The 24,623-nt window shown below is 44.3% G+C and overlaps 8 protein-coding genes and 1 long non-coding RNA gene across 12 annotated transcripts; 4 read left to right on the top strand and 5 right to left on the bottom strand.

Moving 5' to 3' along the window:
* Positions 1 to 45: 45 nt before the first annotated feature.
* On the bottom strand, positions 46 to 2,819 carry LOC9653283 (activating signal cointegrator 1 complex subunit 2). Of its 2 annotated transcripts, none has more exons than XM_002978022.2 (10): positions 2,587 to 2,819; positions 2,383 to 2,524; positions 2,293 to 2,333; positions 2,141 to 2,235; positions 1,974 to 2,078; positions 1,871 to 1,927; positions 1,722 to 1,816; positions 1,353 to 1,669; positions 174 to 1,294; positions 46 to 112 (listed from the first exon to the last, which is right to left on the bottom strand). In XM_002978022.2, the coding sequence occupies exons 1-9, from the start codon at positions 2,810 to 2,812 to the stop codon at positions 237 to 239; spliced, it is 2,136 nt and encodes a 711-aa protein (XP_002978068.2). In that variant the 5' UTR covers positions 2,813 to 2,819; the 3' UTR covers positions 46 to 112; positions 174 to 236. The 2 variants fall into 2 exon arrangements, with proteins under 2 accessions (XP_002978068.2, XP_024538890.1); XM_024683122.1 differs by having other exon boundaries at positions 1,353 to 1,666.
* A 5,283-nt stretch (positions 2,820 to 8,102) lies between these two features.
* Positions 8,103 to 9,050, bottom strand: LOC112349131. Its single transcript, XM_024682928.1, has 4 exons — positions 8,977 to 9,050; positions 8,779 to 8,865; positions 8,671 to 8,718; positions 8,103 to 8,591 (listed from the first exon to the last, which is right to left on the bottom strand). Exon 4 carries the CDS (start codon positions 8,587 to 8,589, stop codon positions 8,137 to 8,139), a length of 453 nt encoding a protein of 150 aa, XP_024538696.1. The 5' UTR covers positions 8,590 to 8,591; positions 8,671 to 8,718; positions 8,779 to 8,865; positions 8,977 to 9,050; the 3' UTR covers positions 8,103 to 8,136.
* Positions 8,863 to 10,330, top strand: LOC9658181 (short-chain dehydrogenase TIC 32, chloroplastic). Its single transcript, XM_002978220.2, has 8 exons — positions 8,863 to 9,076; positions 9,133 to 9,364; positions 9,420 to 9,499; positions 9,553 to 9,703; positions 9,754 to 9,838; positions 9,891 to 9,975; positions 10,034 to 10,080; positions 10,138 to 10,330. Exons 1-8 carry the CDS (start codon positions 8,953 to 8,955, stop codon positions 10,309 to 10,311), a joined length of 978 nt encoding a protein of 325 aa, XP_002978266.1. The 5' UTR covers positions 8,863 to 8,952; the 3' UTR covers positions 10,312 to 10,330.
* On the bottom strand, positions 9,122 to 9,966 carry LOC112349132. The gene is made up of 3 exons (XR_002993285.1): positions 9,911 to 9,966; positions 9,317 to 9,600; positions 9,122 to 9,219 (listed from the first exon to the last, which is right to left on the bottom strand). It is a non-coding gene; the product is annotated as an uncharacterized LOC112349132 (long non-coding RNA).
* LOC9658180 (probable L-ascorbate peroxidase 6, chloroplastic/mitochondrial) lies at positions 10,265 to 12,351 on the bottom strand. The gene is made up of 14 exons (XM_024682923.1): positions 12,319 to 12,351; positions 12,227 to 12,268; positions 12,010 to 12,104; positions 11,806 to 11,961; positions 11,633 to 11,753; positions 11,479 to 11,579; positions 11,347 to 11,434; positions 11,223 to 11,290; positions 11,088 to 11,174; positions 10,960 to 11,034; positions 10,833 to 10,910; positions 10,658 to 10,762; positions 10,551 to 10,610; positions 10,265 to 10,499 (listed from the first exon to the last, which is right to left on the bottom strand). The coding sequence occupies exons 2-14, from the start codon at positions 12,258 to 12,260 to the stop codon at positions 10,344 to 10,346; spliced, it is 1,224 nt and encodes a 407-aa protein (XP_024538691.1). The 5' UTR covers positions 12,261 to 12,268; positions 12,319 to 12,351; the 3' UTR covers positions 10,265 to 10,343.
* Positions 12,352 to 13,221: 870 nt separating this feature from the next.
* On the bottom strand, positions 13,222 to 15,492 carry LOC9653282 (O-fucosyltransferase 15). The gene is made up of 10 exons (XM_002978020.2): positions 15,289 to 15,492; positions 15,170 to 15,232; positions 15,027 to 15,117; positions 14,879 to 14,955; positions 14,733 to 14,821; positions 14,544 to 14,664; positions 14,290 to 14,433; positions 13,942 to 14,207; positions 13,651 to 13,888; positions 13,222 to 13,579 (listed from the first exon to the last, which is right to left on the bottom strand). Exons 1-10 carry the CDS (start codon positions 15,472 to 15,474, stop codon positions 13,268 to 13,270), a joined length of 1,587 nt encoding a protein of 528 aa, XP_002978066.2. The 5' UTR covers positions 15,475 to 15,492; the 3' UTR covers positions 13,222 to 13,267.
* Positions 15,493 to 15,982: 490 nt separating this feature from the next.
* LOC9653281 (short-chain dehydrogenase TIC 32, chloroplastic) lies at positions 15,983 to 18,145 on the top strand. Its single transcript, XM_024682924.1, has 8 exons — positions 15,983 to 16,259; positions 16,386 to 16,617; positions 16,705 to 16,784; positions 17,227 to 17,377; positions 17,432 to 17,516; positions 17,570 to 17,657; positions 17,714 to 17,769; positions 17,841 to 18,145. The coding sequence occupies exons 1-8, from the start codon at positions 16,139 to 16,141 to the stop codon at positions 18,018 to 18,020; spliced, it is 993 nt and encodes a 330-aa protein (XP_024538692.1). The 5' UTR covers positions 15,983 to 16,138; the 3' UTR covers positions 18,021 to 18,145.
* Positions 18,146 to 18,359: 214 nt separating this feature from the next.
* Positions 18,360 to 21,667, top strand: LOC9653279 (protein MALE DISCOVERER 1). The gene is made up of 12 exons (XM_024682922.1): positions 18,360 to 18,839; positions 18,898 to 19,033; positions 19,088 to 19,159; positions 19,215 to 19,358; positions 19,418 to 19,606; positions 19,659 to 19,717; positions 19,772 to 20,041; positions 20,099 to 20,286; positions 20,347 to 20,479; positions 20,533 to 20,690; positions 20,754 to 20,963; positions 21,327 to 21,667. Exons 1-12 carry the CDS (start codon positions 18,728 to 18,730, stop codon positions 21,576 to 21,578), a joined length of 1,923 nt encoding a protein of 640 aa, XP_024538690.1. The 5' UTR covers positions 18,360 to 18,727; the 3' UTR covers positions 21,579 to 21,667.
* Positions 21,668 to 21,714: 47 nt separating this feature from the next.
* On the top strand, positions 21,715 to 24,352 carry LOC112349130 (cold-inducible RNA-binding protein-like). Of its 3 annotated transcripts, none has more exons than XM_024682927.1 (12): positions 21,715 to 21,954; positions 22,404 to 22,502; positions 22,563 to 22,681; positions 22,762 to 22,808; positions 22,882 to 22,927; positions 22,990 to 23,053; positions 23,108 to 23,161; positions 23,223 to 23,291; positions 23,353 to 23,418; positions 23,469 to 23,537; positions 23,604 to 23,992; positions 24,060 to 24,352. In XM_024682927.1, exons 1-11 carry the CDS (start codon positions 21,844 to 21,846, stop codon positions 23,703 to 23,705), a joined length of 846 nt encoding a protein of 281 aa, XP_024538695.1. In that variant the 5' UTR covers positions 21,715 to 21,843; the 3' UTR covers positions 23,706 to 23,992; positions 24,060 to 24,352. The 3 variants fall into 3 exon arrangements, with proteins under 3 accessions (XP_024538695.1, XP_024538694.1, XP_024538693.1); XM_024682926.1 differs by having other exon boundaries at positions 22,762 to 22,832; positions 24,211 to 24,352; XM_024682925.1 differs by having other exon boundaries at positions 22,762 to 22,832.
* The last annotated feature ends 271 nt before the right edge of the window (positions 24,353 to 24,623 follow it).

The raw sequence follows: 24,623 nt of genomic DNA, 5'->3' as shown, positions 1-24,623 counted from the left end.
AAACTCTGCAGTTCAGGTAATCCTATAAAAAGAATGAGCCTTCTGTGAGTTTGAGCTTGGCACCTTCTATTAGCAGCTTTATTCTAGACAAAAAGTTACATTTCATAGAAGCCTGCACAACAAACACAACGGTCACCAACCATTCAATTTGAAAGAGAACAGAATCATCTTACGTTTTTCGAGCTGGAGAAGATCGAAGATAATCGAAACAGTTGACTTGAAAATGAGACGATACCTTAACTCCCTCTCAGTCCAGACATGTGCTTCTTCAAGGACAAGTCCTTTTTGTTGTGGTTCTTTTTTGTCGCAAACTGCGGCCTGTATGGTGGCTTTCCCCTTTCGTCGTGAGCACGATGTTGCGTTGCAACAGAGGTACCCTTCGCTGTCTCCTTGTCATCTTCTCCTCCGTCATCTTCTTCCTTGTCATCTTCACCATCAGAATTTGCGGGAACGTTACCACCCCGACCAAGCCCGTAGATGAGTCCCTCCTCCTGCTTTTTCAAGGCCTCCGCTTCTTCCAGACTCGAGACTGCCACGGCGCCAGCGACTTTGTAGTTGTAGTGCTTCCCGTCTTTGACAAAGAATCGTGACGCTTCCTGCTTTCGTTGCGGTCTTCCAGACGGTTCTTGTTTCTGGCTCGCAGAGAAAGACTTGGCTTTTTGTCCGTCCTCCAAAGAGTCTGAAGAAAGTTTTGTGCGGGAAAACAGATTCACCAGGCTGTCTGTCTCGAGACCCGCCTCCGCCACGTTCGTATCAAGGTCGTCAAAAGAATCGTCATACTCGTCTTCATACATCAGCTGCATTGCTAGCTTTGCCGTCTGACTGGACGTGCCGGCATCTCGTTCGTCAAGAATGGTGGCTGCATCGTCGTCCCTGTTTTGGCTCTTTCTTACGAACCGCCCGTGTGCTTTGCTTGCTTGGTTTTCGACAGCTTTCCCTTTCCCTTTCGCATCGACGTTGCTTCTATCTTCTTTCTTTGAGTCGACGAGCTTCCCTTTACCTTTTTTCGGTGTGGAGGTCAGGTCGGGGTGAATAGTGCCTTCCAAAATATGCTGAATAACGATCTCGGGATTGTTGTCGTATACCTCAAGGCATGCTGAAAGGAACACGTCATCGTAGTCAGGGAGCAAGTCTTTGATCTGACTGATATGTGACTGACGAATAGCGTCCTCTTCATCCTTTTCGTGAGAAACACTGACTGGTGGCTTTCTGTCTTCAACAAAATTTGTCGAAGGCATATCAGGTAGCAAAGCAAGTAACTGGGCATATTGGCCATCATCGAGAACAATTGAGCCTTGATAAGAAAGAGAAGCAACGGGTCAGGAAAGACAATGCATAAACTAAGCACGTACCTTCTTGAAGAAGCCTGTGAACGTTCCCAGACAAGTCAAACATGTTGGATAGGGAATGTATTAAACTAGCTCCGTCGCCGCCGAATGAAAGACCAATCAGCGCGTCCACAAAGACCTCTCCATTGGCTTTGGAATCCATCCGAGTCGTTGTATCTCCAAAGAAGGAATTGAAAAGAAGGCTCCAGGCAAAATGCACAAGCTCCCGTTGGAGTGTGTCCAGATATCGAGAAAGCTCTTCTCCAATAGATTGTTTCCTTACTGACGGCAGCAGCGAGTTGTAGACACACGATAAAGAGAACATTAGACTCTTGTCTCTACTGCACATAAAAATAACTATTAGCAAACAGAAAGAGTGAAACCTCGGCTTACGCAGGCTCTGCCGACAAGAAAAAACCCGCTGCAGGAGAATAAATCTCAACAAAAGCGTTTAGTGTCATCACTGTATCGTGCAATAAGACCACAGCCTGTTACAATCAGTGTGAGTGGACAAAAGAGGACCAATGGCAAACCACTCAAACCTCCATAAGCTCGTCCTTGAATTCTGAGTTGGTTTTGTTGGTTGAATGTCCAATGCTCTAGAGAATACGAGTCAGCCAATCACATCAAGCATGCACAACATACCTCGAGAGTGCGCTTATTAACTCCATCGATCGTAGCAAGGACTTGACGAGCAACGTCAGAAAGGGTCTGCAAATAGGAAGGCTGGAACTTGAATACGGTACTAACCTTCAAACAAAATTCACTTTCAGAACACACAATGTGAAACTCAGAGTCCAGATTTACAGTACCAATCTGCGCGTCAACTCCGGATTGTCGTGTCCGTAGATCGCGCAAACATTCAAGAGCTTTGCCACATTAAACTTGTCCTCCACACGAAACTTAGCTATCAAAAACTACAAACGCTTGTATCGACCAAAGGCAGAAGAAAGCACATACATACCTGCACTAATCCTGGACAAACCAGGATCTTCGTCAGAGCACCTGGTTGATCCAATCGAGAGTGAAAGAAGAAGATGACATTTGAGCTTACATCCGGAGAAGCACCATAAAAACTCGTCGGCTCAGATCGTCTTCTCCAGGCACCACTCCGCCAGTCGGGTGAAGATCGTACCATCGCCTTCGATAAAGCAAGTAGCTTTCTAGAAACTCATGCAAAGACTCATTCGCAGTAACTAAAGCAAGGAAATAAAAAACAACAAAGCGTCAGTCACAAAATGCAGCAAAAAATCCATACCTTCTTCCCAAAACTCCCGCGCCTTCATTCTCAAGAGCCGGCTGAGCTCTGCGTTGAGAAAATCGATAATCTCTAGCGCTTGCGAGGGATTCGCCTCATCCTGCGGCAAATACGCTACAAACACCAACCCCGACTTCCAATACCTGCCAGAATCCGTCGCCGGATCCCTCGCCTTCCACTCCATCGCCGGCGAGTTCCTCGCCTGGTACTGCCGGCGCGGCGCCATCGTTGGCTTAAACCCTAAAACGAATATATTCTCCTTTCTTGTTTTACTCTGATTGTAATAAACTAATAAAGCAGGAAAGCCACCCTTTATAAATCTACGTAAGCATAAGTTTTTGATCCACATATCATCAATAATCTCTTGTTGGATTCTAGGATAACATCTAAATCCACACACTTATTCTTTTGTATAGCAAAGTATTAAGCTTGTAGCAAATACTTTTTAAACTACAAAACACTTCATAATATCCTCACAACCCAAATCCTTGCCAGCTTGCACAATACAGGGTAATACAATCAATTATATATTCACATCTTGAAATTGCAAATTAGATGTCAAGTTTGAGTTAGAGCAAGTAAAAGAGTTTAGCCAAGGGGTATACACACATTGCTTGGGGCTTAGATAATCATTTTCTCCTTTCCTGCTTTGGTTGAAGGTTGTATTGAAGGTTTTAAAGAAAAGCCTATTTATTCAATAATGGTTCCTCTTGAACATAAAACCATGGTTATTGGTTATTCATGGATTTTTTTTGAATGGTGGTTGTGAGTATTGAAAGTTACATGTTAACTATTCTTTCTTTATTACCACGACGGTAGAAGGTTAATATTGTTGGATCCTTTATCAATCCCTTTTATGTTAATAGAGTTAATTGACCATTTTGAGTGTATTTAAACTAAACAAGTATAAGGATGGAATTCCTACGTGCTATTAACTAAGCATATTTAGCTTGGTAAGGAGTTCTCATTTTGTTGTATCTTGCACTGACTAATGACAAAAAACCCCCCATGTATTGAGATTAGTTTAATATTGCCAAATGATAGTTTATCATGTTTACCAAACACCCTCAATCATACCTTTTGTGTTAGTTTTATTTGGTTTTAATTGTTATTTATGGAAAATGTCTAGATTTGCTAATTTGGCATATTTACGGAATGTAAAGATTATCTTGAACATAATAGTGTTGGTTCAACATATGTAGTATTGAAATGATAATTCAAAAGGGTACATATTTAGTTGTTATGGCTTCATATGCATCCTTTAGGTATAGAATTTAGTTACCTTTTCATACTATATTATAGCTTTTACTTGGGCTTATAGAATGGATTTAAGATGTAATATTTACATAAGTTTATGTTAAGCTTGTGAGTGAGACACATTAACAACTTAAAGTTATATTTTGAGTTGACAAAATTAATGTTAGCTTATTGGTGGTTATCATATATTGTTACTATATACCATGGGTAAAAGTAAATCTCCTTTGGGTTTGCTATGAGTGGAAAATAGACTAGTCTATAGCTATTTAACACGGCATTAGTGGATCCTTCCTATGCATGATTATGAGTGGATCAATTAAGACTATAAGGATTAGTTTATTGGTTTAAATAGTCATTGTTGTGCTCTCTTATAAACTTTTCTTGGATTAAATTGAAAGCAGTGTGAATACAAGTTTGAGGTTTAGTCATGTTGAGACTAAAAAACATGTTATCAGGAATAAAGAATCAAATACATAAAGCACTTTCTCTTCTTGAAAAGATAATTTACAACAAGGTATGATCTCATTGCTTATTCTCATAACATGCAATCAAAAATTCATATTTTAATGTATATTTGGTTATAGTGGTCTTATATGTGGTGAGTCGTAGGATGGATAGTAGTGAAGCATTAAACCATTTAACTTAGATTTGTAAATAAAAGGATTAAGTTGCAATACTCAATTCTTCTTTAAATTCCGAGAAAGTTGCATTTAAGGTGTGGGGATTGTTTGCATATGAAATATAATTGGGCCAAATATGTTATGATAAACTAATTTTTGACTTAGTGGACACTAAAATACTTATTTGGTATGGTCTTTTTTTAGCTCATCCATGGCATTAGTTCTTCTATATTGCTTTAAAATGCCCCTAATGAAATGTCCTCTTTTTCCGTGTCAACATTAACTTATATTATACTATTAGAATATCCAAAACCATTATGCATTAATCTTGAACAATAGTCATCTTGCTCTTCTTGACTTCTTTATTTAGCTAGATCACTTTATAATAGGGGTCATAAAGATTCTTGGCTAATTGTAGGAATTAATTGGCACTTGATGATTTTGCATAAGTTTTGGAGTCTTTGAGTATGTGAAACTTATCTTGTAACAAAATCTGATGGGTATCATTTATTAAATGAGGTGATTATCCTAAGTATGTACTATTTTCCTCACATTGCTAATGTGCTAGATCATATAGGGAGAAGTTGTTAATTCATTAAATTAAATTTTGCTTTTGAATATTAGCGAGTGCTAATGGCTAATGAAAAAATTTCCAAAATTGCTTTTCATACACCATTTAGTTTGTATAAGTTCTTGATGATATCATTTGGATTGAACAATGATTCAACAATTTTTCAGTGGATGATGGATAAGGTTCTTTACAATATATTAAAAATGACTATTAATTTCATCGATGATGTCTTGATCCACTTGAAGGAGATGTGGAAGGAACATATCCATAATGTTTATAAAGTGTTGAATTAATTGTGAAAAGTTTTAAAGTTTGCATTTACCCTAAAACTACATTTGACATTTTATTTTGCACATGAATGCTTTTAATATAAATTTTGGGGGTGTTTTGATGCAAAAAAGCACGAGTGTGCTTGTGTAAGCTCCTGAGTTTGGTCTTCCCGAGAGGTCACCCAACCCAGTACTATTCACACCCAAGGACGCTTAACCCCAAATATCCCAAGACCCTTAACCAATTGGAAAAGGGGGTGCACTCTTGTTCATGGGCCCTTTCCCTCTATATTTGAACCCCAACGGATCGTCTCTCGAGTCGTTCCCTTTGGTTGCTTACAATCCACCACGCTTCCCTGCAAGTTCACGCCCTCGTGAACGGAAGCTGAGAGCCGCAGCTCTCCCGAGAGCCCTGCTCTCTTGACACCCTACCCCTCGGGTCGAGCCCAGCGGGAGCAAACTGGACCAGCCAGATGTCAATCAACATGTGGTGCGATTCCCCTAGCCAACCAACAGAGTCGGACCCGAGACCGCTCTGATACCAAATGTAAGCTTCTGAGTTTGGACTTCTCGGGAGGTCACCCAACCCAGTACTATTCACACCCAAGGACGCTTAACCCCAAATATCCCAAGACCCTTAACCAATTGGAAAAGGGGGTGCACTCTTGTTCATGGGCCCTTTCCCTCTATATTTGAACCCCAACGGATCGTCTCTCGAGTCGTTCCTTTTGGTTGCTTACAGCTTGATCAATATCATCCTATTGCATACATCAATTTATTTGCATAGTTCTCAAACATTATTAAAATATAATCATGTTGTGATTACTTCATTATTAAAGTAAAAGAACTTTGATCATATTATTTAGTGACCCTAAAGCATAAGATATATAAATTTTACTACACTTTACTATTTATGATCATTTCTAAAGTGGACCTTAAAGTCTTAAATATATAAATTTAAGGTTGTTCATTTGCTAAAGAGTTTTATAATTGATGTAAACACCATTTTTCAAACTCCTTTTCCTTCTTCACTCTCTTCTTCTATTCCCAATAAACCTATTATTCTAGCATTAGTGGATTTTCTAAATAAAGATTCTGTGCTGTCAACAATTGTTATACTTTAATGTTTAATATTTACAAGGTGTAGAGCAAGATTTACTTTTTCTTGATGAAGTTTGTGAAACTTAAAAAGTTGAAAATTATAAATTCAAAGGCTTGATAATGGGTTTAAAAATTTTATATCACTTGCTAAGGACTTGCTATTTCAATATTTATATTTTCAATATCATGTTGAGAACAACCTTCTTTATTTTATTGGGATGGGTTCTAATGATTATTTATGATTGGTGGTGTCTTCAGTTTTTATTGCACACTTTCTCCATACCTAATATGACCTTTTTTATTTTTAGTAGGCATATCAAATATGATTTTGTGATTGAGAAGTTGCATAAATATTTCTATTAGCCCGAAATATTATGTTATCTAGTATATGTGTAACTATGTTTGGTGCGAAGTTTGTAATATTCCCTCTTATGTTGCAGAAGGACAATTAAAATTAATTATAGTTTCTGTCTATTTGAGTTTGTGGCATTTGATTTGATGGGGCTTTTTCTAAGGTTGACTGCTAATAATGAGTATGTTATTATTGCCTTTAACTACTTAACTTAATATGCGAAAGTTAATAATTTTGTTAGTTGTTATTTGCCATCTCTTCAGTATGCATTTATCATAGGGGTATAGAGTTTCATTGTTACTTCATCATATAAACTTTTATATGGTCATGATCCGATATTGCTAATAAAGTTGCGTTTACCTTTATGATTGTTATGAGTTGCTAATGTTAGGTTTTGAAATCAATATTTAAACATTGGTCCAAGTAGAGTTTGCTAAACACTTGGGCCACATAAAAGTGGGACAATAATGATATTACAATTCCCATCATTATCCACTTGGAAAATACAAAGTGGATGACTTATTATTAATTCATTTTCATGTGGTTTATCTAAACAATTCTTTGCTCAATAGAAGGGATTGTTTTGAGTGTTGTAACAAGTTGAACTAGAAATTTATGAAGTTTGGTATGATGGTTAATAAGTTGATCTTTTAGAAATTACGCATGTGCAGCAACTGAAACACTTTGTACAAAGGGATCAATATGTAAGCAACTAAAAAGAACAACTTACGAAATACAAAACGTGATTCCGTTTTAAGCCAGTCTTTGTTACTCACACAAAAACATGTTTATGTCTTTATTGTTATGTAAAAGCTTCAGTTGTAGTTCTATTGACGGCTGCTACTTGTTAATCTTATTTTGTAAGAAAAAACATTCAAAAGTATGGACCTTTCATATATTTATGGAATTAGTGTATTCAACTATGTATTTGAATAATTTCTACTAGCTTTACACTTATTTATCTTTGATATGTTAAGAACTACCAAATGCCTATTCATGGTTATAGATAATTTATAATTAATAATTTGATTTAAATCAATAAATTTTCTTGTTTACGTTTTAATACTGTCAGAGAACTTCTCAATATTATGGTTTCTATTCTCCTCTCTTCTTCGTCAAGCGCCTTGGTTTCCATTCTTTGCTTCAAAGTCCTATCCTCCAAACTTCAATTTCTGCTGCTTCCACGTCTATTGCACCATCAGGGTTCGCTTTGGCTTCTCAGTGCACCAGGGGTGCAGTACTCCTCTTACTAGGGCCTTCTGTGACATACATCGTCAATGCCGTGATCTACAACATTGATCTACCCACTTGTCAATTGCCTCTAGTGCGTCATCCCCTGGTCCAACTGCACCAACTCGTAGTTTAATTTCTCGACTTATACTAAAACACAAAATCATCGATCAACACATAATCATCCTCGTGTGTGTCGTCGTCCCTGATTTTCGTCACCTTCTCCTGAGTGCCCCAGATTTGGGTCACCTTTTCATAGCCCTGAGCTTTATACTTGTTGGCAAACAGAGCGAAGCTAGGGACCTCGTCCACTTTCTCGTGCACGTAACACGACTTTTCGACCACCGCCACTTCCCTGATCTTGGCTTTGATCAGCGTCGCAACCATGCCCATTCCATACGGCGCCCGGATCACCAGCTTGAAGAACCCCTGCGCATAGTGCGCCCTCACCACTATCATGTCGCGGGGGGCCGTGTACTGCAACACTTCATCCCAGGACGGGTAGTAAAACCACACGTCCAAATAGTCGACCTCCTCGAGCTTCCCAGGGAAATCCAACGCGTCCTTTGTAAGAGCGTCCTTAAAAGCCGTCCTCGCATCCATAGCTAATTCACAGGGTTAAGTCTCGCACGCTTTATACACGTGGGAAAAGGAAGCCTAGCCTTTTAGACTTTATAAGAATACCTTTTCCATAGTATGAGAGTTTTCCATAGTTTGCCGACCATGCTATCTCTGCGTCAAGAGATGAGCCAGAGAAGGCTGCGCACAACATTAAGATAGCACAGCACGTACCCAAAGAGACAATCTCGTGACCCAACCAGGGAACCCCGTGACAGGCCCAGCTAATGTTTTCGTGTCTGTTTCTTCCAGAGCTTCCCTCTGTGCAAGATTAAGACGCGGCCAAGTGAGAAACCATGAGAGCTTTAAAAGTGAGCCTTCCCTTCGAGTGAGGCCCATCGTCTTGCTATGCCTCCCGTGGATTGGGCATACCTGTGGGGTACCAAAGGAGAGAGTGGATTTGGATCTCGCTCAACAGCACAAGACGTGACCGAGGGCATTGATCTGTCCAGCCGCACTGCCATCGTCACAGGTTAGAATGCAGCACGAAATATGAAAATGTTTAATGGATGCTTGCCTTCCCTTGAGGTGCTACATCTGGAATTGGCTTGGAAACGGCGAGAGTGCTGGCGATGCGAGGAGCTCACGTCGTTATTCCGGCGAGAACTTTGAAGGCTGCCGAACAAGCAAAGTCAGCAATTATCAGTGAACTTCCGGATGCGAAAGTAAGCACCGGAGAGCTGGATCTCGGCTCGTTCGCTTCTATACGCACCTTTGTCGACGAGTTCAAATCTCTGAACGCTCCACTAAATATTCTCATGTAAGCTTTCATCGTACGCCTTCTCTTCTTGTTGTGACATGCTTGCACTGTGAAGAAATAATGCCGGGGTAATCTGCCGAGGCCTGCAGCTATCTGAAGAAAAGATGGAGTTACAGTTCGCAATAAACCATCTCGGTCAGATAGAATACAAACGTATCAAAAAAACTAACTAGCACGCATTCACCCAGGCCATTTCCTGCTGACAAAGCTGCTCCTGGACACGATGATCCGGACATCTGAAGAGACCAGGATTGAAGGAAGAATCGTGAATATTTCTTCAAAAGCACATGCGATTTTAACAGACAGCACAGACTTTCAAAAACTAAACACTGAAAACAGGTAAAAGCATCAGAAGCCGACCAAATGTCTTGATCTTGTTGGTTTGCCAGGATGTCAAATTGGCACCCAACTCTTTATGCTGGTTCAAAGCTCGCAAACATTCTACACGTAAAAGAACTCTCAAGGCAGCTCAAGGTAATAAACGCACTAAATGCCCCTCACTACGTTTCTTATCAAGATTGCTTAGGAAAGGAGAGCCAACATTACCGCAAACGCACTACATCCCGGCGTAGTCCACACCCAAATCTTTCGCAATCTTCGGCCTGCAATACGTAAGCTTCCTTGAATTAGCACCACAAGAGAAACTAATCAAACCAGACTGCTGTTCAGAGTCGTATATATCTATCTGCTCCTTACTTATGAGGCCCGTACCCCAAGTATGACCGAAATCTTCTTTTCCCAGTCTGCTCATATCGTTCTTTTCGTGATCACAGGGAGCAGCTACGACTTGCTATGTTGCAACTCATTCCAGGGTTAACGGAATCTCAGGGCGATATTTCGAGGATTGCAACGAAGCTACCTGCAGTCCACTTGCAAACGACATGGCACTTGCAAAAGAGCTCTGGAACTTTAGTGAGAGTTTTATTGAAGCTAGAAATAAAAACTGACCGAACGGGAATGCCTCGATACTGCGTACTTACTAAAACCCACCGAATAGCCACGTCAGAATAGCAAGAACCGCAATGATGACTATAATGTTCAGAAAGTAGTTTGTCTTCAAAGGCTGCTCTGGACTTCCACCAAGCCCAAGGTATTCAGCACGGATTTTCTGCTTCATGGAATCAGAGAGCTCTTTCTGCAAACAACAGATGATGGTCGGTGCATACAGCCAAGTAAGAAAAGGCACCTTCGGAGTTGAGTATTCGGCAGCAACGAACTTTTGAGGAGCAGCCTCAAGCGTAATGCCCTGCAGTGAGAGTATTGTAAAGTTTTCTCAAAAACTAGATCATTTACCTCGGGTGGATCGAATTTAGCACCTAGCTCACTAAGTTTGGCATGAGCTTCTGCGTAGTCTTTGAAGAAAGTTTCTTGATCCTCTGCATACTTTTCAGCATACACCTGCCTCCAACTTTATAAACTCAGACCGTTTTCATGAAGTAGAAACTGAACTGTGAAGCACATTCCGCACCTTAAAGCTGGGATCCTCAAAGAGAGCCGCATCCGTTGGCAGTACAAGTAATTCTGCATCTCGTTTCTCTTTTACTTCCTACACCTCCGAGAGGATTATTGTGATCAGAACCAAGGTAAAGGCATACCCTGAAATAGGAGTTGTCAAACTTCAGCCAATGTACGGTCCATGACTGCCCGCCAGGTAGTCCTGGACCATCTTTCTGCATAAAATGATTCACTGTTTAGTAAGAACACGTAGTAGATGCTACATTACTGTATATTTGGTTTCATCTTTGCCCCATCCACTTCTATTCGGCCGAGCCCTGCCGAGCGTGTGAGCACCCGATAAAGCAACAATTTCCTGTTCAACATGTAAACAACTAAAGTTCTCTATCTATGATCTATGTACCTTGTCGTTAAACCCCATTCTGTAAAATACCTTCCGAAGATGTTCGGCAGGACTTGGAGCTCCAGCATCTAAAGAAAAAGATTAAATGTAAAAACGCACAGTTGTTAGAAAGAATTTTACGAACCAGGAAGCATTCCTTCTTCCGGACATTCTTCTGGAGTAGTCGTATCCACTCTTCCGTATCGCATCGGTATTTTAGGACCTCCCGCTAGCTGCAATAACTTGAATAACAGCATGTTTCATAAACGGGGGTTACCTCTATCGCAGTGACGCTCGCAAGTTGGAACAAATCTGCATAGCTTATCGCAGGGAATTTATCTTTGATAGGATCCAGAAGTTTCAGTGCGCCTTGGAGGCCTGACAATACATTCACCCAGTTCAAAAGTAAGTTGAAACGAACAAGGCAGTACCGGCATTGGCAGCGTGACCCATCTCCTTCGTAAATCGTATACTCCCATTTGCACCACCGCATTTTGGCCACTCTTTGATATCTTTGTTATAAGTTCCTGCGTCATGCCACCCCAAGCGAATCTACAAACGAAACCAAAGAAGGTGACAATGAAATTTCTCGAAGAAACTTTACCAGGATTGGATTGCTATGCGTATTTTGGACGAGCTCCTTCACCGCCAATTTGGCTTCTTCGAGATCATTCGCTGATAGCTTGACTGACGTCGAAGAACTGTTACTGATCACTAGTGCTCTCCGCCGAAGTTTTCTTGGAGCAATCGTTGCTACTTTCTGCACCACTCTACACTGAGAGGCAGAAGAAACGAAGAAAAATCTTACCGCCACAGCGGATGACTGAAAGAAATTCGACTTAAATTCTCGCTTGACAGCCGCATTCTTCTTGCTGGGCGCGACTCCGGCTCGCACATCCCAAGCTGGAACTCTAGCGTCAGCTAAAGATAGAGCCATTCCTCCAATGTATTGCACGGAGAAATCCACTGACTGACACGCTTCTAGATGAATCGACCCTAAGATCGAGCTAATGCACGATTCTTACCAAAGAAATCTGCCGGCTTAGGCAGCGCGATCATCCAACGCCCTAAGAAAGCGCGATGAATCTCCCAAGAAATCCAAATGCGGCCACATTACCGTCGGAAGATCGGCGCTCGCCATCGGCTCCGGATAAACCCTAGGCCTGAAAGGAACAAAAGAACTTAAATTTCATTAAGATCGCTTCCCTATACAATTCAGAACGTACACCGAAAAGAACAACTCGATCGATCGATCGTTCTCGCTCGTCAGGTCGCGTAGTAGCGGCAGCGCTGCCTCTGGTACCTCTCGTCCGCGCGCGCGCCTTTCTCCACGAACATGTCCATCGCCTCCAGCGCGTCGCCAAGAAGACTCGACAGCTCGAACACATTCCGCTGAGCCTTGGTCGCCATTGCCGCCCACCGCTGGACGTGGAGCCATCGCTCCATCCCCCAGGCTTCCTCGCGGTACATCGATCGCGCATTGGGGCAGGACTCGATCATCGGCGACTTCTCTGCTGTCTTCGGCGGCGCCACCACCGCTGGAGCGCGCGCGTGGATTCTCCTCGCCTCAGCCAGCCTCCCGATGCATCGATAGCAAGGGGCTTTCTCATCCTGATCGAAATCCTCGACGCGCCTGATCGAAATATCGCGTCCCAGCCTCCTGAAAGCCTCTGGCGACGGCTGGAAACACTCGCTGCCCTCGAAATCCATGCTCCTCGGGAGATCGGAGTACTCCGAATGAGGAGGAGAAGGAGGAGGAGGAGGAGGAGGAGGAAGGAGGAGGCGGGGAGATGGAGGAGGAGAAGGCGGAGGAGACGTTTTCCCGTCGAGAATGTTCATGCATTTCTCCCCCCACGCTTCTTCTTCTTTCGGCGGCGAGATTTTCGGAAAGTAGAATTCTGGCGCTGGCAGACATCGAATCGGAGGCGGCGGACACGAGAAGGTCTCGCAATCCATCGCCAAGAACCCTAGAACACAACAAGCAATCCCCGGCTAAAAAGCGAAGCATATACTCCATTCAAACAAAGAATATCCTGATTCCAAAATATACTTCGGGTTTAAAAATTTTACTCTTTCGCTTGGCACATACAATCTTCACAGCGCGGGTGCCTGTAAACGCTTCTCGCTGTTGGTCTCGTGTGGACCTTTCTGTTCTCTCGGATTGTCTTCCTCACTCTCTCCCGAAATTCTTCCCACTGGATCGACGAGTTCTTCGCGAAAAGACTCACCAAGCGCTTCTTGTTTGGCCGGATGATCGGCAGTCTCCCACCTCCAAAATACATTCTATAGCCACTCACGAGAGAAGCCAATTGACTCCCGGAGTCCGTCATTGCAAACACATCCGCTGCTGTGCAGGCTATAAAATCTAGAGCGGCTAACTGTGGAAGCAAACACGACGATCAACAAAACTCTGGAGCACTCCGAAAAGAAAAGTACAAAAGAAACGAACCTGTGATGAATGATTCGCAAAAGGCGAGAGTTCCTTCTCGGACAATAAATCTTCTTTCGTCACCAGGTTCGGATATAAAGTAGACAATGGAGTCAGTCTGGATTGGCCACCGTAGATTTGAGCACCTGCTAGAAAAACACGAGTCCCTCGCTTGAAGCCGAGAGCGGCAAGAATTAAAGCTCCTTCCTCGGGAGACAAGGGACACTGGCCCAGCTCTCTCAGAGTACTCGCTAGCTCCCTGCCATGGACGCTTAGAACAGAGAGGAAAGGCCGAGTTATGATATGTCTTACGTTTCATTATGATACTTCGCCATCATTGGGAAGTGAACGTCCCTGTAGGCTTGAAGCTCGAGCTTTTCCGGTTCTCCTCCACCAAAGTCACACATGGAGTAGGCAACCATGTCAATCTCGAACCTTAAATGCAATGCGAGATATCTCGTCACTGATGGAACTTGTCCGGGAAAGTTTTGATGTATTCTCTGTACCAGCAAGTCCCCAGCAGCTTGTATTTCTCGCGTAAATCTCAAAGCATGAAAGTTGCATCTGCACCTCAACCTCTAGACACAAGAAAATGAGTGAACTACTGAAACGAAACACAGAGAGAGAGAGAGAGAGAGAGAGAAGCAAAGAAAGCCTTACCTGTATCTCAAAAGGAATGGGATCGAATGATAATCTATTTCCGAAGCCGGAAAAATAAACAACTCGGTTCCTCAGTAGAATCGGTAGGACTCGCTGAATGTAAAAACCTGGCTTGGACTCCTTCATCACGTCTAATTCCGATAACTGTGTTGAGGCAAAGTTAGATGAACACAAACCGGAAGAAACTCTATAATGCAACAACTCTATAAACCTGTGAGATGCAGATGTACTTACAAAGAGAATGCAGTGCTTACAAAGCTGCCAATTGCTTGCAAATCCAGGGACTGCATTTCGATCGGTAGGCTCTTGACTATGTACACGTCTTCTCTCAGATAATTAACGAAGTACTCCTCCTGATAAATGTCTCCAAACTGACTGAAAGAAACAAGAAACGGAAAACACTCAGCGAGGTGACACTACAACAGAAAGGATTTCCCAGTTACCTTTCATCCTGCCAGACGTTGCTCAGCATAAAGCTCGGAAGCACCAGCGTAGCATTTAAGAGACGAGAGATGGCAACCGCATTGCATATCTGAGTACAAAAAAGATGTTTAGAGAGTTGACGTTGGAAGAATGAAACCAAGCCTACTGCAACACGCTGTTGATTTAGACCACCGTTCGCATTGATTAGAATGTATCCCGTGCTGTTCTCGGGTGCCGGCGGCACTGTATACACGATTGTTTAGTCTGTGGAAAAGAAAACAGTAAGCGAGAAAGAGAGAAAGAGAGGAACTTACGAGTGTGGTTTTCTCTACGAACATTAGCGCAGGGTTTCCACGCAGAAGCTGGTTCTGTCCAGAGATCGTGAGGCTCACTCCTGGAATCGGCCTAAAGTTGCGAGGCAAGTAAAAATGTAAGCGCCGGGAGGAAAGTCTTCTACCTCTGCGAGAGAATGAGCCGCCAGTGCAAGAAGACGGTCGTACATTACATTGCTTCTCTTCTCCTGCCAGCGTAGAGGAATTGCATTGGACGAGAAGATCGATCTACACAAAAGCCTACCTTGAAAAATCGCGGTTGCGACTCGAAATCAGTCACTCCAGCCGACAGGGGAACCTCCGAGCTCGAAAGAATCCACCAATCCAGCAAGAAATACACCGCCGCGAAGATCGAGCACAGCAGCATGCTCCGACTGATTCCAATCCTCCTTTTCGATCGCTTCATCAATCCCGCGAGCTGCCGCGCCATTCCCAGGGATTCCCAGAGTCCATACGAACCCTAACTCCAAGATTTAGGGCAGGTCTTAAAGGTATCTTTTTTGTTCCAAACAGTTGCTTTGGCATCTCCATTTGAATAGAGTACATGTCAGGGCCAAGACATCCTATAAGACTTAGGGCGGCACAAACACAAGTTGGCCACTCTTGAATGTCTGCTGTTACTATTGAAGGCTAAAAAAATATCAACATAGCCTCACTTTTTCTCTTTTTTTCTTTTCTTTATTTCTTTATTTCTAATTTTTTTAAGCTAGAGTACTTCTTCTCCCTCATCTTTGTTCCTTTAGGGGCTGACTAGATTGTCCTCCAAACTATATTCCAAAGAGAACGGTGGAGATATCTCCATACGTTGTTCCGTACTCTATTCCCCTGGATATCCTCTGCCGTATCAAACTACACACACTCACACGATATATATATGCTGTGCGCCTCTGTGCCTGTTTGCAGTGCCAGCAGCGTCGTATTCGTAGCATATCGATTGTTTCGCCAAAGATTGGCTCTCTTCCATGCTTGCCTGGTGGCCTCTGTGGATGATATCAATTGGTTTACAGACTAGCGAAGCGAGGAATAGAAGCTAATCGATCGATCGGGAGGTATTGAAAGGTAGAAAGGAAGAGGAGGACCTCGCGTAAGAAAGAATGGGGTCTGCCATTAGCCAAGTTCTTCGCGGGAATGGCGAAAGTGGCTATGGATTCCATACGAGCGCCGAGGACATAACTCAAGGCTTGGATCTCTCGCCCACGACAGCCATTGTCACAGGTGATCTTAAGAGATGTTCCCATTGTTTTCTCTCGCGCAACTTCTAAGATATGATATCTGGCCAATTCTTTTTGGTTGATTGATTGATCTGTCTGTATAATACTTTGCTCCATCCATCTCTATCAGGTGCTACGTCGGGAATTGGATTGGAGACAGCCAAAGCTCTGGCCATGCGCGGAGCCCGCGTGATACTCGCGGCGCGCAACATCAAGGCCGCGCAGAGCGTCAAGGAATCCATCCTGGAGAATAAGCCCGACGCGCGAATTGAGATCCTGGAGCTCGATTTGAGCTCGCTCGCCTCCGTCCGCCGCGCCGCAGAGGATTTCCACGCTCGCAACCTCCCGCTCCACATCCTCATGTGAGACTATAAGATTTTCCACAAACACCTTTGACAAATCTTCTTGTTGCTTGACACCAACTTATAATCCCGGATCCGCTCGAGAAGAAACAATGCAGGAGCCCTGGTTCCAAGGTTCATGCGGTCAGAGGATGGAATCGAACTCCAATTTGCCACAAATCACTTGGGTAAACACCTCTCAAACACCCCAAAAGTTCTCTTTAAGTTTGCATGACACACACACTCCCTCTTCGAAGTTTCACCATGATCATACGGTGACACCCCGAGCGTACGTACGAGCGTACGGCAGGAGATCCTCACAAGAATTCTATGCACCCACACCTTTTCTCCAGCAGGCAAACAATTTAGTACGCGCGCACTCCGACCAAAAGACCCGTGGGCCTGGGCTGATACCTAGGTGTGTGAGGCTTTCACCGCACGGTAAAAAAAGTCAATACCACCGCCAGTGGAAAACCGGCATTTACCGCGGGGGAGGGTAAACAAAGATAGAGATGGATAGATATGTATAAATACACACCTGCAGTATCTAGCTGGCGCTTGGAAGGACCACGATGCATGTTATATACGGAATTATTCCCGGTGCTGATTCCTCTGTCTTGTCTTTTCCAGGGCATTTCTTGCTCACAAAGCTGTTGCTGGACAAGATGGTCGAAACATCGCGGGACTCGAGGATGGAGGGTCGGATCGTTAATGTGGCTTCGCAGTGCTATAGGATTGCCAGGGATGGCATCGAGTTTGATAAGCTAAACGATCCAGCAAGGTAGTTTTTCTATGCGATAGTTCTCAATGAGGGATTCACTATGATCTTTGCCAGCTTTTCTACAACGTACCCTCTTGGCTATGGAATCTCCAAGCTCGCCAACATCTTGCATGCAAAAGAGCTGGCGAGGCGGCTCAAGGTATCCAAAGCCGTGGTTATGTCTAATCTTTGATTATTTAGTCGCGTGTTTAGGAGCGCGGCGCTAACGTCACAGCAAATGCAGTCCATCCAGGAGTCATCCACACCAACATCGTACGGATAGCCCCCGAGTACATCTCATGTAAGATCACAAAAATGATCATGTCTCACGATTCCGTACGCCTTGAACTAACACAGACATTATCTCGAGCATATTCTCCAAGCAATTCGAATTCAGCAAATCCCCCTCACAGGCAAGTTGCTTAGTGCGTTTTACTTTTTGGTTGGATTGCTTTAATAACGATTGGCATTATGCTTGCTGAAGGGGGCCGCGACTACGTGCTACGTTGCCACTCATCCGGGGGTGAGTGGAGTCTCCGGAAAGTATTTCGTGGATTGCAACAAGGCCGAGTGCGTTTCGTACGCAAACGACATGAAGTTGGCCCAGCGGCTATGGCAATTCAGTGAAAAGTGGACGAGTCCCGCCGGGGACGGCACGGATTGATTGGTCATTACGCGGATTGACGGTGGATCTGGCGTTTCACCCCTTGAATACGCAATGTAGGTAGCTGCTTTGCAAGCTCACCAACAAAAACTATGTAACTATTCAAAGGAAAGCCCTTTTCTAGGTCAAGATTGGAATTCCTCCGCCAACTTTTGGCTTTGAAGTGACCAAACAAATTCGACGAGCACCGCGTCCCTGTCTTGACACGACCATGGCCCAACTGCCGTACCCGTCGTACACATTATGGTTTTCGGACCACGCATTTGCCCCCATGACGTGGCACGATTTTCGTCCAATGATAGATTACCCCCCGCATCTGAGGCGTCGATTGCTCGCGGCGAGATGTGCGGCCGCGATCGCGTCTCTCTTCCAGTGAAGCTGCGAAGATTTTGAGAGGGAAAGGCTTTCCCCTCTTTCTGACGGAGCCCTGGAAAGCGCAGCTATGGCGTCTCGGAGCTCTCATTTCTTTATGGCTTGCTCTGCGCGCTCTGGGGCAATGCGGCAGCGGCAGCGTCTCCTCTTCCCTCTGGCGCTTTGAAGAGCGCTCGCGTGGATTTTGCTGCAGGGGCGGGCTCTCTTGGCTTTCTCTGGATCGGTCGATGCTTCATTCCTGGCGCCTGCGCGCCTGGAAATCTCGCAGCCTTGGCGTTTCCGGCCGATAATCTAGGGAATGCAGGTTCCAGGGATGCCGATTACCGCAGGAAATCATGGTTAGGGTCATGAGGATCTGGGATGGAGCGTGGATTATGCTGAGCACCCTTGTCTTTGTCCTGGTGTCCAGCTTATACGGTGGATTTTGCCTCACGAGCGCGAATGAGGGTACGTTTGTTTGTGGATTTTTTGATTCAACGGTGTCGATGATCGCGTCTTGCCGCAGCATCGGCTCTGTCGGCCTTCAGGCAGAGCATATCGAGCGATCCTCGGGGTGCTCTAAGCGGATGGAGCGCGGACCATGGTTCTTTGTGCCAGTGGCGAGGCGTGACTTGCTCATCCGATGGCCGGGTGATAAAATTGTAAGTGTTCTCGACAGGCTGGAGTTTCCAAGGACTAAGTGGTGCGTCTAACAGGGAACTGGTGAATTTGTCGCTTCAAGGAAAAATCTCCCCCGAGCTATCAAGGCTAGAGTTTCTGAAGAAAATGTGAGATTTTGATCTTTTAATTTGGACGATGACTGAGATAACGTTTCGTTTTTAGTGACTTGAGAGGAAACGAGCTGTCTGAATCAATTCCGAAGGAGCTCTGGGTTCTGAAGAGACTGTTTCACTTGGATTTGAGCGGAAATAATCTATCTGGCACTATTCCTCCAAACGTTGGCAATCTAGTGAACTTGCGTACGCTGTAAGTGATCTTCACTTCTTACTATTTGTTCTTGGCTCATTTTGGGGTTTGATCTGAAGGAATCTTGGGAACAACCATTTTCAAGGAAGTCTGCCGACGCAATTTGGGAAGCTAGTCAGGCTAAGGCATTTGCGCCTGGACCATAATCACTTCACCGGATTCATTCCAGGACGTGCTTTTTGTAACCTGAAAAGCCTTCAAACGCTTGATGTGTCAGAGAATTCTTTTGTTACTGAATGTTTTCCAAGGTAAGCATGTAAGCAAAGGCCTGGTCTGTAATATCATTGTGGTTGTGCGTAGTGCTACTGTAGGGGACTGTCTACATTTGTCAGAACGTCTAATCAGCAAGCACATTTGTGGTAAGACTTACGAGCTTCACAGCTGATGGTCACACTTGCATAATGGCATCGCAGAACGTCCTCATCGCTTTCTGCAAAGCAGGCTGAAGAACAACGCAACGAGAGTTAACGGTGTTCACAGCTCCCACGATCACCACGTCAAACTTCGTCATTATAGTCATCACCACAAAGGCTTCCAAACGTTGGCCGTGCTACTATCAGTATTTTCAGCTGTTGTGTTCGTCTTTCTTATGGTAGGCGTTTTTCTCTACAAACGGAAAACTGTGGCGGTCAGCCCATGGAAGGCTGGTATGAGTGGACATCTACAGAAGGTCTTTGTAACGGGTTAGTGGCGTTTGCAGTGTGATTTCTATCTAACACCGTCGTTTTCTTTGTTTACAGATGTCCCGTCTCTAACTTGGGCAGAGCTCCAGGCAGCATGCGAAGACTTCAGCAACATAATTGGGTCGTCTCCGGATACTGTTGTTTTCAAAGGAACACTTTCAAACGGAACAGAAGTGGCCGTCACGAGTATTAGAATCTCAGCAGCAAGCTGGACAGCAAGCTCCGAAATATTTTTTCGTCGTAAGGTGCACCTGACATCTCGTCATCACTGTATATTGTACTAATGTCGTCATGTTTGCTTGCAGATCGAGGCACTTGCGCGTATGAAGCACACGCATTTGGTGAACTTGCTGGGATACTGTGCCGAGGAAGAACCTTTCGCGCGGATGCTTTTGTTTGAGTATGTTCCAAACGGAACTTTGTCCGAACATCTTCACAGTAAGCAAAGTTTTTCTATTGGTTTATTTCAGTAGCTAACGACACACATCCAGATGTGGACTCGGATCATCTGGATTGGACGACGCGAATGAGGATCGTGATGGGAGCGGCATACGGGCTGGAGTACATGCACCACGAACTTGTGCCGCCTGCTAGCCACTCAAACTTCGATTCTTTTGCAATTTATCTCACGGAGGACTACGCTGCAAAGGTACGAATTGTCTCTATTTCCTCTTTTGCGCTTGTCATGTAGTGATTCGTTCTTTCGATGCAGCTGGCCGACTTTGGAATCTCCAAGCTCGCTGTGATCAAAAGTGACCGAAGGAAATCTTTTAGCAACAGCATCGGATACGATGACTTCGAAGGCTCCGACCGCCACGCACCAGACTTCGAGAGCAACGTTTTAAGCTTTGGCATGTTCCTGCTGGAGGTAGTGACCGGACGACTACCCTACTCCGAGAAGGAGGGCTCTCTCATGGAATGGGTAAAAAACTCTTTAATTCTCTCTCTCTCTCTCTCTCTCGATCTGGCATAGTTAGTTTTCTCTCTTCTCCTTTTTCTCTCTCGATCTAACGTAGTCTAGTTTTCTCTCTGAAATCATTTCTTTCTTTCTCTTCTTTTCTCTCGATCTAGCATAATCTCGTTTTCTCTCTTGTCATTTTCTAGTTCTCTCCTTCCTTGCTATGAAGATCTAACCTCTCGATCTAGTAGTCTAGTTCTCTCTTCTCATTTTCTAGTTTCTCTCTTTCCTGGCTAGCCTCTCGATCTATCTTAGTTTAGTTTTCTCTCTTCATTTTTTAGTTTCTCGCTTCCTTGCTATGAAGATCTTCTAACCTCTTGCTTGCAGGCTCTAGAGTTCTTGAGTTCTCCTGAGACTCTCGGCTACATGGTGGATTCGTCGCTCAAATCCTTCGATCTAAAGCAGCTGCTGGTTGTCTGCGAGGTGATCCGGCTGTGCATTCATCCCGACTCGAGCAAAAGGCCGACAATGAAGACGGTGGCGTCGATACTCTCCAAAGGATTAAACATCTCCCCCGAGGCGGCGCAACCAAAATGCTCACCACTCCTTTGGGCGGAGCTTGAAATTCTCTCCAACTAGAGTCCTCTTCTAAGCTTTTCTCATTCTTCTTCTTTTTTGGTCAGCTGTGTATAAACTTCAGTGCGGTTATCCCATAATCTTTCTCTTTATAGTGAAGACTTGCTTCCAAAGCTCCAAGATTAGGGTTTGTAGTGCTCTCTCTGGGTATGGCGCCGAGCAAGGTAAGGCACTGCCGGCGATAGGACGATTCGGTGCTCCCGGAGCTCGGCATTGTTCTCCTGCTGTCGATAATCGGCGCTTGCAAGAGCGAGGTGCATTCGCAGCGATGACTGTGAGCGATCAGACCTCTGTCTATGTTGGCGGCTTGGCATACGATGTCACGGAGGACTTGATTCGCTCCACGTTCGAGGAGTTTGGAGAAATCGACAAAGTCAAGGTGGGTTTTTTCGATCGAGCTCCTCTCTCTTTCTCCGCTTGCATTCTTTGGTTTTTCTTTTCTTTTCTCCTGCCTGTTCCGTTGCTTCTTAGCTTGTTTTTCACGGCATTTGGAGGTTCTTTCTTTTCTCGCTTCATATGTTTATGGATGGAACGCAGTTGTGGCACTTATTTTGGAATTTTTTTCTCCCGGCGCCGTTTTTTTGTTCGAATTTCTATGCAACGCATCGGGATAAGATATCTTTTCGATCGAACTTGCCAAGTCCTTCGAAAGTTTCAGGCTTTTATATTGGGCTTTTCGTACTGGGTTTTCTTTCCTTCCTTGAGTGTATCCATGGCACTTCTAGGCATTTTTGTTAGCAGAATCTGTTATGTTCTTGATTTACTAAGTCCCTCTGGTGAGTTGGCCGAGTTCTTTTCTGTTTATTTCTTTGCGTCTTTCTTTTCCAGATTATTCAAGACCACGATGGGCAGTCCCGGGGCTATGGATTTATCACTTTTGCCACTTCGGAGGCTGCTAATGGTGCCATCTACGGAATGAATGGAAAGGTATCCGTATTTTATTTTATTTTTCTTGTTTCTGTGTGAAGTATATATTCCATGATTCAGGTTGTTGCTGGACGGTCCATCAGAGTGAACGAAGTGAAGAACCGGGGTGGCCGTGACTCGTACTCGTACAGAGACAGGGATAGCCGGAGGGATAGAGAAGACAGGCGGGACAGATACGGGTGAGATTGATTTTCTTTTTTTTTCTTTTTCTGTTCTTTTCTTTTCTATGAAAAGTCTCTAATGGCGATTGTCATCGCAGGCGCTATTCTCCAAAGCGAAGACGTCGTGACCGCTCTCCTTATTATCGTAGATATCGGTCTCCGCGAGACGGTTGTTCTCGATGGCTGCATTTTAAGTTAGCTAACTTTTTTCGATTCAGATACAAGCCGGTCCGTGAGTCCGTCTCCAGTCTCAAGCTACGATCGGTAAGAAGCTGAATTCAATGGAGAGAATAATTTAATCGGAAGTTCTATTTTTCTCTTTTCAGCTACGACAGTACCAAAGCTGAGAAAACAAAAACCTCCAAGGAACATAACGGCGATAATAGCAAGGTTAGCCGTGTTTTCATCCATGTCCATCGTACTCAGTTCTTGCACTCCTAGCAGGTGAAAGAGGAGCTTGCAAAAGCTCTTGAATTGCAACGAGATCGGCGGGAACAGGTGGGCGTGCATCCTCGGTGTTGAACAGCTGTAACCGTGCGTTTTCTTTCGTTTATGTCAGGTAGCGGCTTTGCAAAGCGACCTCAACCGTGCGAACAAAACAAGTGAAGAGATGCTGAACAAGAACAAGGTAAACATTTCACCAAGGGAGGCAAGATGAGATAGTAACACAATGTTTGTCTCGCAAGCAGGGTCTGGAGCAGTCTCTGGCAAATGTTACGTCGATGTTCAACAGCCATCTTGACTACCTCAGACAGGTAAGAAATCAGCTCAAGTGTTTAGTGTTTTTTATTTTCTTTCTACGCAGATGAAACAAGCGTTTGCGGATGTGAGGAACTGCAAGGAGAAGCTGAGGCTCGCGGAGCATGACCTCGAGGTATTATTGAATGGCAAAGTCTCAAACTTAAAGTTTCTTCACCCTTAAAACTTTTCGCCCGTGCAGATGGCGTTCACGGACGCAGTACTGGGCTTCGAAAGTTTGGACCCACCTCTTCCACACTCAAATGGGGAAATAAAGTACCTTGAGGCCTCCAAGGGATTTTGAGGGCGATGCCATTACGACTGCTTTGGATTGTTCTGAGCGACCAGGCTATCAGTCCAAAGGTACGTTGGTATTTTAACACAGGCAGCCGTGTTGTTGTTGTACGCAGATCAAATACATGTTTCATCCTATTTACACATACCAAGTACTTTCCCCTCACGTTTATAAGTTGCGGAATTCTCTTGCTGGCTTGGGACAGACACTGGCAATCTCCTTCTTTTCATCACTTAAACTACAACGAACCAAGGACAATTTTCTCCTTTCCAGCTAGCTTTCGCTCTCTGTCCGTGGTTCGTTCTTTCTTTACATTTCTTTCTATAGTTCTTGCTTAAATGTGCGCTTGTGTTGTTTTCCCAGTGGATCTCTCCTCAAAGCTATCGGCTTTTTCCTCTTTTTTCTTGAGTTGCACTGTGGCCGCTCGCTCTCTCTTCTTTGACTGCAAGACTAGGACGTGACGGACAGCTCCGGCGGAGTTTTTATGGCTTGTTTGACTTTGCTTCCTTTCCAGATATCTGGGGTTTTATCGCGCTCAAGCGATTTTCTCGCGTGAGACGAGCCGGCAAGAAAAGGAAAGATTTCCACAGGCGCGCATGAGGGAAATGCTATGGAGTGTTACAACGTGCCAAAGTAATCACATCGTCACACAGGCATGATCTCTGGCGTGGTGGTTTCATAGCGAGATTTTGGCCGAGGAGAGAAAAAGATCCCCACTGTGGATGATCGGCGTAGCGTGGGGAGATGATTCGCCATACTGTGGCTAGTTTTGATGGATGGAATTAAAAAAACAAATGTAACTAAAATTCGGTGGATATTCGTCGTGATGCAGACACTGCGTCTTACACACTCTACATGGGCTAGTGGTCGTGCACATGCAAGCATACGACAGTGAAAGAGACTAAGCCTTACCAAAAGGTGGTGGAA

This window comes from Selaginella moellendorffii, unplaced genomic scaffold, assembly GCF_000143415.4.
Source record: "Selaginella moellendorffii unplaced genomic scaffold, v1.0 SELMOscaffold_36, whole genome shotgun sequence".
In the NCBI taxonomy this organism is placed as follows: Eukaryota; Viridiplantae; Streptophyta; class Lycopodiopsida; order Selaginellales; family Selaginellaceae; genus Selaginella; species Selaginella moellendorffii.
The sequence above is the reverse complement of the archived record's forward strand: the minus strand, read 5'-3'. Positions and strand labels throughout refer to the sequence as shown.

Coding starts and splice junctions, on each gene's coding strand:
- LOC112349130 (XM_024682926.1), top strand. CDS start 21,844: ATGACTGTGAGCGATCAGACCTCTGTCTATGTTGGCGGCTTGGCATAC. Junction 22,833..22,881: donor ATATCGGTCTCCGCGAGACG/GTTGTTCTCGAT, acceptor TTTTCGATTCAG/ATACAAGCCGGTCCGTGAGT. Junction 23,538..23,603: donor TCGCGGAGCATGACCTCGAG/GTATTATTGAAT, acceptor TCGCCCGTGCAG/ATGGCGTTCACGGACGCAGT.
- LOC9658181 (XM_002978220.2), top strand. CDS start 8,953: ATGCCTCCCGTGGATTGGGCATACCTGTGGGGTACCAAAGGAGAGAGT. Junction 9,365..9,419: donor GCTCCACTAAATATTCTCAT/GTAAGCTTTCAT, acceptor TGCACTGTGAAG/AAATAATGCCGGGGTAATCT. Junction 9,704..9,753: donor AAACTAAACACTGAAAACAG/GTAAAAGCATCA, acceptor TTGGTTTGCCAG/GATGTCAAATTGGCACCCAA.
- LOC112349131 (XM_024682928.1), bottom strand. CDS start 8,589: ATGGATGCGAGGACGGCTTTTAAGGACGCTCTTACAAAGGACGCGTTG.
- LOC9653281 (XM_024682924.1), top strand. CDS start 16,139: ATGGGGTCTGCCATTAGCCAAGTTCTTCGCGGGAATGGCGAAAGTGGC. Junction 16,618..16,704: donor CTCCCGCTCCACATCCTCAT/GTGAGACTATAA, acceptor CCGCTCGAGAAG/AAACAATGCAGGAGCCCTGG. Junction 17,517..17,569: donor AGCTGGCGAGGCGGCTCAAG/GTATCCAAAGCC, acceptor TCGCGTGTTTAG/GAGCGCGGCGCTAACGTCAC.
- LOC9658180 (XM_024682923.1), bottom strand. CDS start 12,260: ATGATCGCGCTGCCTAAGCCGGCAGATTTCTTTG. Junction 11,580..11,632: donor GGGTCACGCTGCCAATGCCG/GTACTGCCTTGT, acceptor ATGTATTGTCAG/GCCTCCAAGGCGCACTGAAA. Junction 11,291..11,346: donor GGAAGAAGGAATGCTTCCTG/GTTCGTAAAATT, acceptor CTTTTTCTTTAG/ATGCTGGAGCTCCAAGTCCT.
- LOC9653282 (XM_002978020.2), bottom strand. CDS start 15,474: ATGGCGCGGCAGCTCGCGGGATTGATGAAGCGATCGAAAAGGAGGATT. Junction 14,208..14,289: donor CCATTCCTTTTGAGATACAG/GTAAGGCTTTCT, acceptor TCTTGTGTCTAG/AGGTTGAGGTGCAGATGCAA. Junction 13,889..13,941: donor GCGAAGTATCATAATGAAAC/GTAAGACATATC, acceptor CGTCCATGGCAG/GGAGCTAGCGAGTACTCTGA.
- LOC9653283 (XM_002978022.2), bottom strand. CDS start 2,812: ATGGCGCCGCGCCGGCAGTACCAGGCGAGGAACTCGCCGGCGATGGAG. Junction 2,525..2,586: donor GCGGGAGTTTTGGGAAGAAG/GTATGGATTTTT, acceptor TCCTTGCTTTAG/TTACTGCGAATGAGTCTTTG. Junction 2,334..2,382: donor TTTATGGTGCTTCTCCGGAT/GTAAGCTCAAAT, acceptor TGGATCAACCAG/GTGCTCTGACGAAGATCCTG.
- LOC9653279 (XM_024682922.1), top strand. CDS start 18,728: ATGGTTAGGGTCATGAGGATCTGGGATGGAGCGTGGATTATGCTGAGC. Junction 19,718..19,771: donor AATCAGCAAGCACATTTGTG/GTAAGACTTACG, acceptor ATGGCATCGCAG/AACGTCCTCATCGCTTTCTG. Junction 20,964..21,326: donor AGGGCTCTCTCATGGAATGG/GTAAAAAACTCT, acceptor TCTTGCTTGCAG/GCTCTAGAGTTCTTGAGTTC.